This window comes from Phalacrocorax aristotelis, chromosome Z, assembly GCF_949628215.1.
Source record: "Phalacrocorax aristotelis chromosome Z, bGulAri2.1, whole genome shotgun sequence".
In the NCBI taxonomy this organism is placed as follows: domain Eukaryota; kingdom Metazoa; phylum Chordata; class Aves; order Suliformes; family Phalacrocoracidae; genus Phalacrocorax; species Phalacrocorax aristotelis.
Window position 1 is genome coordinate 54862809 of NC_134311.1, and position 16929 is coordinate 54879737.

Consider the following 16929-nt stretch of genomic DNA (forward strand, 5'->3'; position numbering starts at 1 on the left):
CACTGTCTCCCATGATGGCCTGCTGTAATAGCTAAAGGTACAGAAGAACACACAAACTTGTATTCTGCTGCTAGGGAGGTGTAAGAGTGCAGCTGGAAGAATGCAGCTAGAATCTTACTGCAGACTGGCATCAGAATTTAAAACACTCGGTTTGACACTTGTCCCTAAAGAAGCACAGGCTTGAGAACATACTAGCAGCATGGGGATGCAGCAGGGGAAGATAACAAGGAGGGCAGCTGTTTGCACCCTCTCTCCCCTGTTCTTTCCTCATATCTTTCTCCCTTTGTCTCCATGACTGCATTAATGGAAAGAGTAAGGGCTGGAGAGTGTAGCACTGTAGTTCCAGGCAAGCAGAGAACAGTTTCAGGAGTTCATAAATTTATGAAGTTGTAGGGGTTTTACGATGTGAAATTTGAGAATGGCATGACAGCCCTGATACTACAAGTACTTGTAGCTATTTTGGTGGTTTTAAGAAACATTCAAAAAACCTAAAGGTCACAAGCATCAACTGATCAATATATATTTAGCTTGTATCCTCAAAATACAAGAAACAAAAGCTGCTTCTAAACTGGAGGCTTTCAGCAATGCTGTGTGTAACTGCATCAGGACTCTTCCAGTCAAGAAACGAACTTAGCACAGTCTATCACTACAAACACACACCATTTTATATTCCTAAGCAGTACTGCACTTCAACCCAAGGAGCTTTTAACACAAACTCCAATTAAATCCTTATAAGTTTTCTCAAGTTTATGAGGGCATTCTTACCCATCAAGATGGTAAGAGGGGAACTTTCAAACAAAACCCTTAAGTTCCAGAAGTCAGAATGTGAATAGGTTTGCATTGGGGTTTTCTGCATTAAAAAAAGTTTAAGGCTAGAGGTAATTGTTGCACTTAAAACATTTTAATATACTACCCTGTAGGGAGTGCGTTACAACATTTCTAGTTGACTTGTCTATAGCAAACTACATTAAAACTACTAAGTTTACATCACCTTGCATAGTTGGTATAAATAGCAGAATGCATGCTGTAATGTTCAGAACAGTCTATTCTACAGCTTTTTTTAAATAGAAGTCTGATGCATAAGCTAATGTAGTACAGGAAATTGTTTTAATCGGTGAAAGATTTTCAGTTAATAATCTTTGAGCTTTTAAAGCTCCTTGGTAGCTGACAGATTGTAAAGTGATGCTAGTTCTCGTGAACTAATCACTTTCAAACATGTCTCCTGTATAGCAGAAAAGGACTCAAATAGTAAAATCCAAGAAAAAAATAATCACAAAATATAAGTTTAATTACTACTTCAAAACATGTCAAGAGCAGTCAAGACAGTACTACAAAAAGGAAAAAGGAAAAACTAACACTGTAACAAGACTTAAGTACAATACTCTAGAATAACAACATATCTTTCATAAGATTTATAAACAGGGTATCACTATTTTAGAAAACATCTAACACCACATTTGTTAAAAGTAAAAGTGTATCCTCTGGGAAACAAAATTTTAGAATGGTCACTTAAAGCAGAGAAGCTGAAACTTAGGCCTATCTGTTGCTACGTTTAGCTTAGTAGTGTTGATGACACTGTAAATGATCAGTTTGATTACTAACATCTACAAATGAAACAGTATTAAAGAAAGCAACAAACCAACGTCAGACATCATTTCAAGTAATTTAAAAGCACTTTTGAAATAGGACATGTATATATTTTCATGTGAAGGGCTATGAAACAAACAGCAAACGAGAATTCTGCACAAAATGAAAACAGACTAAAAGAATGTGGGAGAAGCAAAGCAAATCCTGTTGAAAATTAACAAGCAGTACAAGAGACATTTGAACAAATGTTGGATTAAAATACAAAAGCATTTACCATTTAAGTGCAAGGCTGGAAATTAGTGTTCTTTAAACCCTATTCCTAGGCTAAATAAAGCTCAAAAATAATACTGCTTGCTTTCACTGTATGCATGTAGTTTCACAGCATGTTGTAATAGCATTTGGTACAAACTTGTATAAAGTTGATGTTCTGATTATTGGTTGCTGGTGCAATAAGATCTTAAAAATTCTGTAAGAGTTTGATGGCAATAAGACAGATGGTTAACAGACAAAAAACCCAAATTGTTCAAGCCTAAGAACCACTGGTTTTCCCAAGGTAAAACACTTCAGTCAATACAATTGTCAGATATGTTCCCTTACATTAATGTAACAGAAGGTATAGACCATTAAACTACTGTTCTAATGGGACAATCAGTACCACAATAAAATTATTTAAAATCAGTATTTTGATTTTGCTATTCCGTATTTATTGCAAGATACTGGTGCCAAATAAATTGTTATAGAAATAAACTGTGCCCTTTATTTCAAAGTACTACTGCGATCACAGAACAATGTATAGTTTTCAAGCCTGCACTGGTTATCAGAATTGCTAAAGGCACCCCAACTGCCCACATTCAGTACCTAACAGTCTGGCCATCAGCTACTATCTCAGGTGCCCCAGATTTAGAGAGATATCTACTCAAGAATATAGTTACAGATGTGAATTTAAGCTCAGTTTTAAAAACTGACTCATGGAAGTGAGATCAGAAGTCTGATCAGTAGAAACCAAGACTGACCTAATCCAATAATCTTGTAACATTTATGTATTCAATATGCAAATGTATTAAAAGAAAGATACTAACTGAAACCAATTCCAACTTAGCCATGAAAAGCAGAAGCCAGGAGAGTGACGTTAGCTTCTCACGAACACTGACCTCACAGGGAACACAAGCTATAAAACATATGAATAAAAAAATCCACTTAGAAGTAATTGACACAACTGGGACCCACTTCTCCTAAGTGAAAGAATTGTTAACGTCTTGAGAGTGGATACATTAGTATCAACTGAAATATTTGGCAGATTGATCTTTAGTAAAGCTTGCTCTAAAGATAGAAGATGGGTTATACTATGTACTGTATGCAACCATCCTTTAAGCCACCAGTCCTCACAAATCCCAAATTCTTAGCAATGCAATAGATGTGTTTTCTAGCCTTTTTTTTTTTACACAATAAATCTTAGCAGTAAAAAAGAAGCCATACAGAAGATAAAGGAAGTTGTGTCATGCTTTATAGAAAACGCTTGATTAATTTTAGAAATACTTAAGGTTCACTTCAATATATGAACAAACAGTAATGAGAGTTCTTGAAGATTTATCAGTTATAGGGCTCATAAGGAGTACCAGTATGTACAGGTAACCTGTAGTTACAGTTACATGCACTAGTTCAAGAAACCCAGATTTAACTCAGTAATCCCATGCACCCTGACCTAAAGTTTAGAAGTTTAGGTAACGTGTTTCCCAAAAACTACCTTTTTTTTTTTTCTTACAAGGTGCTCTTAACAGATTAAAAAGAAGCATGGCACTTCATCAGGTGAAAGAAATAGTACAAATGTATCTTCCACAGCTAAAATATCTTATAAATACAGTTAAACTGTGTAAACATAAAATACAAAACCAGATTCTTACATTAGCAACATAGAGGCATAAAAGTTAAGACAGCATTGCAACTATTCAGGTGAACCTTGTACTCAAGTCCTGAACAGCAATTTCTAGACACCTCTGTTTTTTGAGACACTGTGGGAAACTAGTTCACTCACCTTAAAAAAGGCATATAGGAGGACACATAGTGGTCTCCTGTTCTTAGAACCACTGGTCTTTCTTATTCCTGAGTTTTTAACCCATTACAAGAGGACCTTCATTTACTGAAAGGAACACATAGCAAACTAAGAACAATTTACTTTACGTGTGACAAATTAAATTAAGTTTATGGCTTGCCATGAGAACCTCTGAAGGGAGACACACATGAAAAGCCTGTTTTTATTTCTGTTTGCATATAGCAAAGTTTGGTTGCTGCTTTTAAGAAAAGCTGTGAAATGGAAAGCTATGATCCCAGGGATCACATCCAAGTTAGAAAAAAGGAAGTGGAAATCAGAAGTATTTTCAATCACCTGCTAACTCCTAAAGGCATAGTTTGGCAAACAAGCATTTGCTGAAACACTAATATTCACACTAATGAATGTCAACCACCTGAAAGGCCAGCAGTCACACCTGGCAGACACAACATTTTAATAGTTACCCCACACCACCAGCTAAGTGTTTGGAAAACACAAAGTACCATTTCTTTTCAGACCAAAACCAGTTCAAAAGTTGTCATGTCCTTTTCTTGTAGTGTAACAACTAATTGAGTATCCACTCAACACATGCAAGTAGTTAGGATGGCAGTTCAAACAATTCTGCATATGTACTGAAGTCTACACTCCATACACTCTGGAAGAAACTTAGGCTTACCAAGATGCTTCCTTTGGAAACTACAAGTAGTTTGGTGTCTAGTCATCTCTTAATCTTCACGTAAAGAACTTCATTACCAGAGTGTGCTGTGGCAGATAGAGCGCTGACCATATTTCTACCGACTCAGCTGTTTCAAGCGATTCTCATGAAAGACAGATGCTTTTATGTTGTTTTGATTTACTAAGTTATCCCCTTCTTATGTGTTTTAAGACCTAGAATTACAGAATGTTACATTCTTTTAATCTCATCTGAGAAAAACCTATGGGGAGGGAACAAGAAGTGAGGGAGAATTTTTCTTGTTCTGCTTCTCTCCACAGTAGAGAACAAAGTTATTAAAAAATGCCAGAGTGATATCTGGGCTCATGAAAGTCTATGGGAATTTGAGGGACATGGACAGGGTCAGAATTTCACACTGCATTTTTCTTCCATGACAGCCACCTCAAATATGCAAACTGTTCCTTTTGCTATCACAACCGTATTTATTCAGCATGCATCCTTTATAAAAGGAGGAGGCTGGCTGTCTACTTTCATGTTCTGATGAAGCTCGATGTCTAGCAGTTAAAAATTGAAGAAAACTTGAGGAAAGGTGATGAATCCCAGGAGTAAGTCCAATCCAGAATTTTAAACACATGTCCCATGTCCCATACGGTTTGGTTAACACCCTACTGTTTTACACAAAATAACTTTCTTATAAATAGATGAATTAACAATCATTATTTCACTTTTAAGCTGGTTTTCCTTTTTTCTTGGGTGGACCTTTGTAGCCTTTGGCCTTTCTTCGCAAGTTTCTCCGATCTACAACGGGTACCTCAATTTCTGCTTCCTCAGAGCTGCTGTCAGCAGCCCGCTCCACTGCTGCCTGTGTGTACTGATGTATGGACTCGGACTCTTCTGCGTGCTCTTCTAACTGGTTCTTCTGCCCTTCCTGTCCAGAAGGCTGCTGAAAAGAAACACCTTCAACTTCCACCACTATCAAGGAGCTCTGACTCAGGGCAACAGGGGCCTCCTGTGAGTCGTGCCCTGCTTCCTGATTTTCATCTTCCAAAGAAGAAGCTGTTTTGGGCAATATATTTTCAGAAACAGATTCTTCTGCTGCTTCAGCCACCACAGAGCTGGGCAGGCCATTGTCAGATGGCTCTTCCTTTGGTGCCAAAGCAGCTGTATTTTCAGTGGTGGTCTTTTCAGATTCTTCCTGTTCTTCAGTGCCCTCCTCTTCTAATGTACCTTCTTCAGTCAGCACTTCTGAAACATTTGCATTTAAAAGCTGCAGGGGGAGGGGAAGGATGTCAAAACAACCAAAGGAACAATTAATTGAAGATACAAGAGGCTGAACAACTACCACCCCTAGCTAGCAACCTCAGGGGATACTTTGGCATTCAGCAGTTTTTAATACTACATGTGCAGCCAACACACCAGTCCTCTACTACTTTTTGCATGAGACTATTTTGTGAACTCCATTTGATATCCAGAGTTCCTCCCATATTTTCAAATTCAAATTATTCAAAGGATTATTCAGGTACAGTGAAAACATTCTGAAATTAATCCCAGGGGAAAAATAAACAGTTTTTATTTTAGAGATATACAATTATAATTTTGCTAGCATGTAACAATCTACTTTTGCACTATAAAAACAAACCAGGAAAATCTGTTTTCTAGAAGGGTGGCTTTTCACTCATATCCAACTAAGATTAGTGAGAAAGCTGTTTCATCACTGCCAAAGCGAACTGGAGCAACGTATCTTACTTTTTGATATCACATACATATATGCCCCACTTCTGTATATTAAAACAGAAATGTTAGTACATTCTGTTTATGGATTTACATCATCTGGCCTAATAATTGTGTCTTCCAAAAACTTCATGTGGTGGTCAGGGCTACTGTCTATCTGTTACTTAACAAAAGAAAAAACAGCAAGATAGATACACTCTGAAGGAAAGATGGCTTCACATTCTGTTTCAGTTCTCTCACCTTCTCTGATACAGTGTCTTCTGACGGTTTTGCTAGAGACTCAAGGATTAATGGAACAAACAGCGTTAAGGGCTCTTCTGGACTCTCAGACTGCAATTTTGATTCACCACTTAGAACTTCATTTGCTGTTTCCTCTTCAGCCGTAAGTGAGGTCTTGCCAGTTTGTTCTATTACCTCACCATTAAAAGGTTCTGAAGGAGCTTCCTAATTAAAGAAAAAAAGAAAACAAAACACATTTCTAAGTCAAGATTATGCCCAGCCATTTGTTCCCCAACACTAGTGGGTATATCTGATCTAAACTTGCAGCTTAATGTGAGAAGCAGATAGCTCTGGTACCTAGAAATGTGTACTAAGGAGGCAGAGCTTAGTGCAGTGTAACTAACTTAACCAGCATATTAGCTTGGTGCTGTCACCTGCACTGAATTTCACACCATAGCTTACGCTGTTAGGAGCCAAGCCAGGCAGTTTTTATGCATCTCATGCATACATGCTGCAGAAATTACTTGAACCCAACATAGTGTAAGATCCACTTTCTCACCAATCAGTAAGGATATAAAACCCTGGAGGCATTGCTAGGCACAACAGTTACTCACAGATTTAAATTCAAGCTGTTAACAAGTTGTAGATAAAAGTTGGATTTAAACACCAAAGCAGGCAAGCTTTAAGTGGAGAAGTAAAAAGAGCCAACAGTAGTCACTGAAGCATACCAGCTATTGGCTTCTTCAAAGAAACTTTTTTTTTTTCTAATTTCGAGATACTGGATCAGATCTTGACCTTACCCCAGTTCTCCGGAATATCTGAGTAGGAGAAATCAATTATGACAATTAGGTTGGTCAACAAGCTAGAAATTCACCTTACTGAAGATCCTTTGAACTTGGTATGTAAATCAAAGCCACGTGATAGCCACATGGATCAAGGCAGCAAGGAGCATATTCAACAGAAACTGTAGTGGTATTCCAAACTTATCTGCTATTGCTATCACATTCAGCTCACCTCCTCCTCACTTTCATTCTCAGGGGCCGATACATATAGATCTGTTTCTGATACAGCCTGGCCCTCATCTTCAATAGTTGTTTTTTCATCCATAGCAGTACCCTCCTCAGGTACTACCACTGAGCCTTCAGCGCTTTCAGTTGAGCGGGCACGAGGTTCCAGCCTGCAGCAGGTATTAAGATATATACTTTAATCTTTTAGATTAACACATGATTTTGGTGATCTCAGCAGGGAAATTCTTTCATGTCTAGTTATAAAGTACCGTATCACATGCTCACCATAGGAAATAGCCATTTTTAGATGTACTTTGTTTTCTGGATTGTTAACTCCTCATTAGGAAAAAAATCAACTAGGAAAGATTGCTTTGTCCATTATAAAATGAAGACATCTATCTCACTTCCATTTTATGGGAATAAAAGTCAGAAACTTGTTTATTTTAAATTTAGAAAGCAGTGATCTATTACATATTTGAAAGACACAAATGGGTAGAGAAGGAAGCAACTTCTCCCACCCCCACTGTAGAAACAGTTTAAAATCAATTTCAATTATATTTCAATATACACATTTATTTACAATTATATATACAAAAAATTGCATAGAAGCAAATATGTTTGTATAGCCACTGAATATACATATATTAAAGGCACCATGACTTGAAACAAATTCAGGACAATAAACACATCATGGATGAAGAAGATTCAATCAGCTGGAGATTAAATTAGCAAATAGTGTTACTACCCATCAAGTGCATCAGAGCTTCATCTTCACCTATCTCAAACATTCAATTTTCATTTTTGAGATGATAAATCTTAGATATACTGGAAGTATTAGATACAAGCAAAGAAAAAAAAAGTACATGCAATAGATTTGCAGGAGGCTGCTTCACAATCTCATAATAAAGGCAGTATTGGAGGGTTTTATCCAAGGTGCCAGTCTTGAGATGAAGGCACTCCATAGGAGAAAGTCCCTGACCAAAGACCCTGCTGCATTTGCTAATGTGCATGGAAGGAGAGAACCAATCTGATATCCTTCCCTGTTGCCATCAGGATTAGCTCCTTAGCTCTGCTCATGAACACTATGTTCGAAGGAGCAGTGTCACCTCATTGACTTCCTTTTGCAAGGCCCAAAATACTGACATTCAATAACAGGCTAGTCCTCACACATACTACTAATGATTGGCTAGTTGGTAACAGGTAATAATTTCTCAACCTGTGGCAGCATGAAACCATGACATTTAGCCTGTTTGAACCAGCTTAGGGCAGCACACTGATAGTGCAGGACAGCAGTGCTGCATCTCTGTAGTTCTACTGAGCAATTTATACACAAAAATTAGGCTGTGTCTAGCTGAAATGCTCAGGTTCGTGTGAGGAATAAAAACCACCCCCCAACTGATTTTGTTTAAGAAACCTAATGGAACCAGTTTGAGGGATTTCTTAGAAAACAACCACATTATCCTTAGTTTTGGGGATTGCAGTGGGGTTTTTTGGAAGAGAATGAGACAGGGAGAGACAGACATGGGGCAGGAGGGTGACAGTGTGTGTCTATGAGCATTTATACACTCACACACAGGAAGGGGGATGAAGGAGCAATTAATTTATTTAAGAGAGCCACAGTTTTGCTTTCTGGATGGAAGCCAGTACAAATTAGTACATCAGGCCCTGTCTTGCATGAATTGTTATGGCACACAAGTGGTACAATTCTTCACATCCCTATTTGATAATTAATACACAGGATAACATCTTTTAAACTGGAGATATTTTTTTTTTCTGGGATATAAGTTCATATATGATGGTTTTCAATCAGAATTTATCTAAACAAAGGGATTTACTTTGATGGGTGGCTCCCTATAGCTCTTCTATTATTAAGTGACCAACAGTAAGCAGCTGACAAACTAAACAGTCAAACTTTTAGCACAACATACCACCATAACAAGAGGTCAGGAAAGGACACCTCTCCAAAGATCATACATAGCATTGTGGATACATGTACAGTTACATTACTGCAAGAAAATGTGCTGTATGAATACAGATTTTTTTACCTTCATGCAGACTCAGTTATAACAGAACACCCTCAGCCCTCACTGTTTTCTTACTGTTATTTCCAGTATCTGCCAACCTTTCAGAGACATCACATCTTGGTGCAATCACTCTCCAGGTGATATCTCAATTTTCTGTCTCACATCAGGCTTTATTTTTAGTAATTTTGAGATCAAGCAAGTAGGAACAAAGGAGAAGAAATACCAAGTAGCACACGGAGAAACCGATTTAGTTTGTGACTGCCCAAGCAACAAAATAAGAGATCAGTAAAATATGGGCTCCTCTACCTGTTTTCTGACACATGAAGAGCATTTTCCTCATCTCCTCGGAAAGTTTCAGGTTCAGGTTCCTGGATATTTTTTCCTACCCTGGGACGTTTTAAATGACTGCTTCGTGTCCGAATGGAAATGGAAGTTATGTTAAAGTCTTAGGGAAAGAAAAAAAACAAAACAACAAAAAACAAAACCACAAAATAAATGCAAGTGAACAAATGCAGTCTAAGATATGTGTACAACTTCCCCCCCTAATACTTCATTAAAGAAACTGGGTGTAAGTAAAACAGCATTTCATTGTGGTACTTGTTCTTCCTGAAAACACATACATAATAACTTTACCAAGACCCATACCAATTTTATCCGAAGTCCTTTAAAAGGTTTATGAGTTGATCCTCCGCACCTTAGAGTAAGGCATGTTTTTATACAGTGTAAGATTCTGCAAAGTGTAAGTTTGAAAGCAGTAAAACAGCCTGCTAACCTATTAATCCACAGTAATCACAATACTGATAATCAAGATTATTTTTACCTTGAGATGTGCTTGCACGGACATCTACTGATTCTTTACGTTTTTGAGAGTCAGCCTACACAGCAAAAGCAAAGCTAATGTTATTCCAAAAACTTATGAATTGATCGAAATACCTTCTTCTCCTTCTCTGGGGTTGCATCTGTCTAAAGCACTCTTTCATAGTAATGATCCTATGGAAAAGCAGCTACAACCATTCTTAATTTAAGATACGTACATGTCTCAATTTTTTTTAATTATCTTTATTACACAGATTAATTTTTGTGTGTGTTTTACTTCTGGTCTCAACATAGAAGATAAGACTTGAAAGTAACCTGTCATTATAAATAACATTACCAAGTTTTTCCTCCTAACCATTCCTTTTATAACAGGCATCCATATAATTAAATGCTAGAAGTCTTTTTGTTGTTTCCCCTTTCTGTATAAACCCAAGGGATTACATTACAGTAGCTGACAACTGAACAGTAGTTTTATTTTTATATTTATATTCTATTTTTTAGTCTCATTTTTATCATGCCATGCAACAGAATATGGCAGCCCATGTGAAAAAATTCAGACAAGAAAAAACAGACTTTAGTGATTCAGCAGTAACGCAGCTTACATGCAAGTCAGCACAAGAGGCTGCTCATGTCAGAGCTCTTTCTCCCTAGAGCTCTTTTACCTCCTGTTCTTCCCTACCACCCCAATACTTCAATTTCTTCTGCAAGTTAGCAGAGAACTTGGTGGTCAAGCACTTGACACTCTGAACTGGGTACAAGCTGTACACATTAAAGTCATTCACATTGCTCTTTCTTAGTTGCTGGAAGTAATCTAGAACTGGCAATAACTAGCATCCAAGTGTTCTGCCACCCTTCAAGCCTCACTTCCAGTACTACCCAAGAAGGCCAGCAAAAAGGGGCCATATCTATGTTCTGCTGCTTGAAATAGTTTCACTTTGAGTTTTAAATGCATAAGAATTTGTAGACTAATGACAAATTATTCTAGCATCAAACACAAAATGGGGAGCACTAAGTTAAAGGTAAAAATGAGAGTTGGGGGGTGTTTTTTCCTGGTCCAGGACAAGGTGGGGTATTTTATTCTGTTTGGTGATCCAACAGTTTTCAAATCGTTGCAGAACTGCTTAAGGATTGTGCAGGTGCCAAGAAGAGAGCTGCCAGCAATTCTAACAAGCTATGAAGAGTTGGAGCACTTTGGTATCTACCATATTCCTCTTCTAGAAAAAGGCAAGACACAGGGCTTGAGCTCTTAACTCACACCAATAGAAACTGTAAGAACTACTATCCAGCTGCTATTTTCTCCAGTTACATCCATATCACGCTACAACCAAAACATGCATTTTCTAAATAATTTTGGTGATACGATCATTATGGGAATCTGAATCCATAACTCAGCTGTGATGCTCAAGCCATTATTGCCTATTTTTAATTAAAGCTTTGACTTCTATGACAGCATGGTCATGTCAATACTACAGTCAGTCCTGAAGCATGCAAATCCATGCTCACTGTATTTGGAGCTACAATTTATTCTGAAGCACATTCTCTGTGGCCTCAGAACACAAATGAGAGAGAGGAACAGCTTCATAATATTTAAAGACACAAATATATTCACAACCACATATCAACCAGAGTTCAGCTACATATTGATATTTCAAATACATACAAAGAAAGCTGCAGTCCTTCTATATGGACAATATATAACTCTAAATACAAGCTACACACCTTCCATTGTATTGAACTGTGATGTGAATGTGCACTTCTATAAACACTTCTCCTCATTCTCTCCACTCTTACAATCACTCTGCTGTGCGACAGCCCTTCTAGACAGCTTAATCTCAGCCAGTTGAAATACTCTCTCTAATCTGCTAGCAAACAGCTCAAATTATACTGTGACAGCTGTGGCACAGACCTTCTACGTTAATGGGGACACCCTGCCCTCTTGGGGGGGGAAGGTATTTTTAACCCCAGCTTAGTCATCAGTGTTACATTGGCAGGAAGCGTAACATCCACCCAAAAAGTAATAAAAACATTTGTTTTTATAGGTAGTGCGGACTTGAGCCAATTCAGTTATAACGAGATGGACAAAAAAAGCATTTCTCACGCTGTCTTTTAGTAGCAAAGCAATCAAAAAAACAGAGGTAACAGTTTGTGCACATACGCTTAGCTGTGTTTCTAGCTCAGTCCTCTGTCCACTTGCTTCATATACTGCTGCAGACTGCTGAAAATGATCCTCTGCTTGGAAACTCCTACTTTCTTTCTGTGAGGCCTCTGCTGTAAGATTTTAAAAAAGGAAAAAAGGGACGTAGAAAATCGTAGTACCTTTACGTAACAGTTAACTATTCCAAATATGATCTCACAGATCTCAGCAGAAATAAAAATCTTTCTGCTAGTTTCCATAGGCAGTGTTCACAGACGTCACTGTTGTGACTGTTCAACTTTTAAAGTGTCAGAAAACAATAAAACGAAGCATCCATACCTCTAATCTTGAGCTTTTCCTTCTCCAATATAGATGCAATAGGTGTTCGCTGGAACCACTGTCCTGCTCCCTCCACTTCCCAGAAAAGTTTCTGATCCCCAGGGTACTTCTCCAGATATTGCTTACAAGCTGAACAAACATAAGAAAAAACGCTATTATATATACACACTATGCACTCGACTGTACCTCAGTTTCCAAAGTTTACCTAAAATAAAATTTGCATCCATCATACACATAATCCACCACAAAAAGATGTGTCCAACGAAACAGTCAAGTCTGAAATCGACATAATATTGCTTTACCATACTCATCCTTCTCAGTAAATAATTTCTTCATGTTTAAAGGCTTTCCATTATTATCATCAACTGCAAAGATGGATGGGATTTCTTCTTCTTCTATAAGCACCCACTTGAGTTTTACAGCTTCACTGGTCACTGTCCCTGCCAATCACAAGACCCAACCCACGATGGAAGGGCTCCTGGGCAGAGGAGATAGTCAAGTGATTTTTGTCTCTCCATGTTATTATTGGCATTCATTAAAAGCACTCTTTGGGAATGCAAACACATTACCATTGCATGGTTTATCATCTGCTCACTATTGGCTTCTGGAATATTTTCTTCTCTGCTGCCCCTCCACCTCTTTTCTCCCAGTATGTATAAACTACACATTCATGTGGAGAGGCATGCTTTGTCAGTATTCTGCAGCAGCTACCAGGAAAACTACTATTTTTCACTAGATTCACTATTCATCCATAATCTTGGTGGACACAATCCCTGCTGTATCATCCCTTGATCAAGGAAATGGATTAGTCATTAAATTCTGCTCAAGACAGTTTGCTAGCTGAATCCTAACAAACCAGGTCTCATCAGATCCAACAACAGACAGTGCTCTGGAAAAGCAGAAAACTTCCAGTGGCTAACAAGGCCAGATGAAAATGTTCATAGCAGGAAGCCTGGCAGATGGCCTAAGAGTAGGACATGCCTTGAGAAACAGGGTAAAGGCGATGCTGCTTGGGACTGTGTTCAGGCAAGAAGCACATCATTTCCAGAACGTGTGTCAGTTCCTAGATGACACTCTTAGGTTGCTAATGGAAGAGGTGTGTTTTCCATATATATTAATTCTGTGCCTTCTTTACCCAAGGTAAAACATAGCCTATTATGTCCATTTGACCAGAAGTTCTGAGAAAGAATGAATGAAATGACCTTGTGAGGCTTAGGTGTTAGCAAGAGAAAGGTGTTACAAAGAAGATACACATTAGATCACACACACAAACACCTCAGCCCATTCTGGTGGCTTGGGAGGGACACAGCGGCAAACTTCACAGTAGCAGAAAGTCAATGGAGATCCAATAATCTGATCTCATATAGATCAGATAATCATATAGGATTAAAAATCTGATCAGGAACTACTTAACCATCTTGACCAAATCAGGATTTTTAGCCTTCACTGAAGAGCAGAGCATGTAATACAGAAACTGAAGATGCAGCCACAAATACAAAGCCTGAAAGCAGCTCTCAGTTGGACATGTAAAGAAAGCACAGAGATGACCAGAAAAATAAATTAAAGAGCTTGCCTGTGTAAACAAAGGGTGACAACGGGTATCGTAGGCCAAGACGATCTTCAGTAAAGGAGTCAACGAAGTCTTCCAACATGATTAGCCCAGAGTCTTTCCCACGATGTTTCTTTCTTACAAACATTGTGTCTAACACTGGCAGCTGGTAACTCTGACCGTGATAAGAGTTACAAATACTTCCTGCGATAATAGGAAGGGAAAATATCCATCATTACTTCAGCATTGGCATGCTGCATCATCAGTCTTAGCATACTCAAATTAAGACTTTTATTAATTATAAAAATTATACCAAACCACATAACTGTAAGCCATATAAAACTTACAGAAATAATTTATAACGTTCATTAAAAAAATAATTGCTATCAGCCATTTTTTGGCTCTATGGGCAAGCTTCATAATGTTGCCAAGATATATCAATAGATTAATATATTAGAGAAAGTCTGTAGTACCAGAAAAGAAAAGCAGAGATAGAAAGGAAAGGATCACTTTGAAATCTCACTATAAAATTCCATAGGAAAAACAATATTAAAAATTAAGCTGAAAGAGGGAGGAGAGAAAAGGAGATAATAAAATTACAGAATTGCACTTTTATGTAGATTAGATCACTCCTCAGGACAAATATGAAGACTATAATTCAGCTCTTTTTTAAAGACTGAAACAATAATTTAAAAAATTAAACCACAAAATTCCGAGGCTACTTTACAATGGCATTCTCCTCCAAAAAAACCATCCATAATAAAACAAAGATGAAACAGACTGTCACAACACATAGGTACTTCAGTATCAGAGGATTCAAAGGGTAGTTATGCACTCAGCGGTGACAAAGTGGTGCCATATAATGGCATTAAGATAGTCCATGAACTATCCAATCCATTTTCAGGTCCTCATTTTGCAAGTCAGAGTGAAATATGCTGAAGAGTTGCCCCTTCCTCTAACAAGGCCAAAGAGAAGTATAAAGTTGCCTATACAACATAGTCATTGCAACCTGGTATTTTTGATACCAATGAACATACTTACCTTCATTTTTCAAGGAAGGAAAACATGGTCAGAGAGGTTACATTACTCAGGTACCCTTTGGGATACCAGTCAGGCTCTACCACTCCTTCCTAACCATCTGTTTCCAGAGCTGCCTTTCTCCCTTTCTCCATGTAGACTACTCACTTAGAGAACAGAGCACGTGTCAAACATTGGTGAAATATTGATAATGCCTAGAAAGATTAGCCCTCAGCATTTACTAACTCGGGCCAAGTAAATCACAGAATCACAGAATGGTAGGGGTTTGAACGGACCTCTGGAGATCATCTCATCCAAGCCCCCTGCTTGAGCAGGTACAACTAGAACAGGGGGCACAGGACTGCTTCCAGGCAGGTTTTGAATATTTCCATAGATGAGAGGGCATTGTGTGAAATGCAACAAGTGAGCACAAGTAAAACAAAACTTCGGTGCCACATAAAGAAGTGTCCTCATTCTAGGCTAAAAATAGAATCACTACTCTAATATCCAGCTATATAAGGCCACAACAAAAAGCACTGCAATGTAAATACTACCTTGTGACCACCACACTGCATCAATTTTGACATTAAAAATACTAAGACTTATATAAATTACGCAACATAGAAATTTCTTTTAGGAAAAAGAAGAAAAAATCCACAAAGAGATAACAAAGACAATAGAACAAATTAGCTCATTGCTTTCCTATCCTGATTGCCAGACCAGAATAGGTCAGTTACCTAGACAGTTTACTGTTTTAATTTTAACAGTCTGCAAAGGCATATATGTATGTTAGATGACAGAAGTCTCCAGTGAGCCTTCAGTTAACACCCTCTAGAGATGAAACAAAAAGATGCCAGACTGTCTCCTTGATCCAAATATTTATGTTCTACAAAGTGCTATCAATGTTCTAAACAGCCTACCCAATATTCAGCAAAAAAAAGAAAAATACAACAATAAAAAAGGAAGTTAATGTTTTAGAAAAAGAGAAAAACAGAAAATCTGTAACATTAGTAACAAACGTGCCAGTTGAACTGTAATCTTTGAGGAAATGTGTGTGTGGAAGGAAAGGGAATCTCATTTTGTTATCACCAGGTGTAGCTGAATCTTATGCCTGTGGGCAAAGTTTGTATACTGTCATTCTATAAAACGTTTAACTGGTAATGACATCTGATTCTACAATCACTTCTGATAAACAGGATCTCTGCATTCTGGAGCTAGGTCAAAAAAAACCACCCCAAAAAGCAGCACAGCCTTATCTAACTGTAAACAATTGTTCTACAGAAAAGAAAAGCTTTTGGATATATGTCATTTCTACAGTTTTACATATATTTTGTAGAATATGAAAAAATCAAGAACTTTTAGATTGCTAAAGCATGTAAGCATTTAAGCTAGAAATTTTAACAGCAATCTGACCTCTTATGATTTCAGGAAAACACCAACTCATTAGGCCTGCAAGGCTTTTAAAGTCTACTAATACAATATTCTTCAAATAAGCTTCCTACCCTCCACCCTTTGTTCCCCCCAAATCCCACAATACAGAAGTGTTTTACCTGTAGGTTTAACAGAATAGAACCCAATGGCTTCTCCTTTTTTCCACATAATCTTCGCATATTCATTGCTACCATGACAGAGAAATGGGATCTCATTTCTTTCCATTTCTTGCGTCCGATAGATAATTCGGTTCAGAACATAAAGAACAACCCTCTCTCCAACAGACTTCACCTATGGAAACACAGAAGATCATTTTAGAAGAGTGGTCAGACTAGTTAATACTCATGCATCAGGC

General features: G+C 37.8%; 1 protein-coding gene across 5 annotated transcripts in view; it reads right to left on the bottom strand.

Moving 5' to 3' along the window:
• Positions 1 to 1267: 1267 nt before the first annotated feature.
• FAM169A (family with sequence similarity 169 member A) overlaps positions 1268 to 16929 on the bottom strand; it is a 37220-nt gene continuing 21558 nt past the window's right edge. For 3 of the 5 annotated variants that reach the window (XM_075078799.1, XM_075078798.1, XM_075078800.1), the window contains exons 5-13: positions 16694 to 16865; positions 14151 to 14330; positions 12578 to 12706; positions 12260 to 12372; positions 10109 to 10163; positions 9595 to 9733; positions 7272 to 7434; positions 6279 to 6482; positions 1268 to 5574 (exon numbers count right to left, since the gene is read on the bottom strand). In XM_075078799.1, coding sequence (XP_074934900.1) covers positions 5035 to 5574; positions 6279 to 6482; positions 7272 to 7434; positions 9595 to 9733; positions 10109 to 10163; positions 12260 to 12372; positions 12578 to 12706; positions 14151 to 14330; positions 16694 to 16865 — 1695 coding nt within the window. In that variant the 3' untranslated portion in view covers positions 1268 to 5034. The remainder of the gene's footprint in view (positions 5575 to 6278; positions 6483 to 7271; positions 7435 to 9594; positions 9734 to 10108; positions 10164 to 12259; positions 12373 to 12577; positions 12707 to 14150; positions 14331 to 16693; positions 16866 to 16929) is intronic. The other 2 variants (XM_075078801.1, XM_075078802.1) reach the window with 1 other exon arrangement.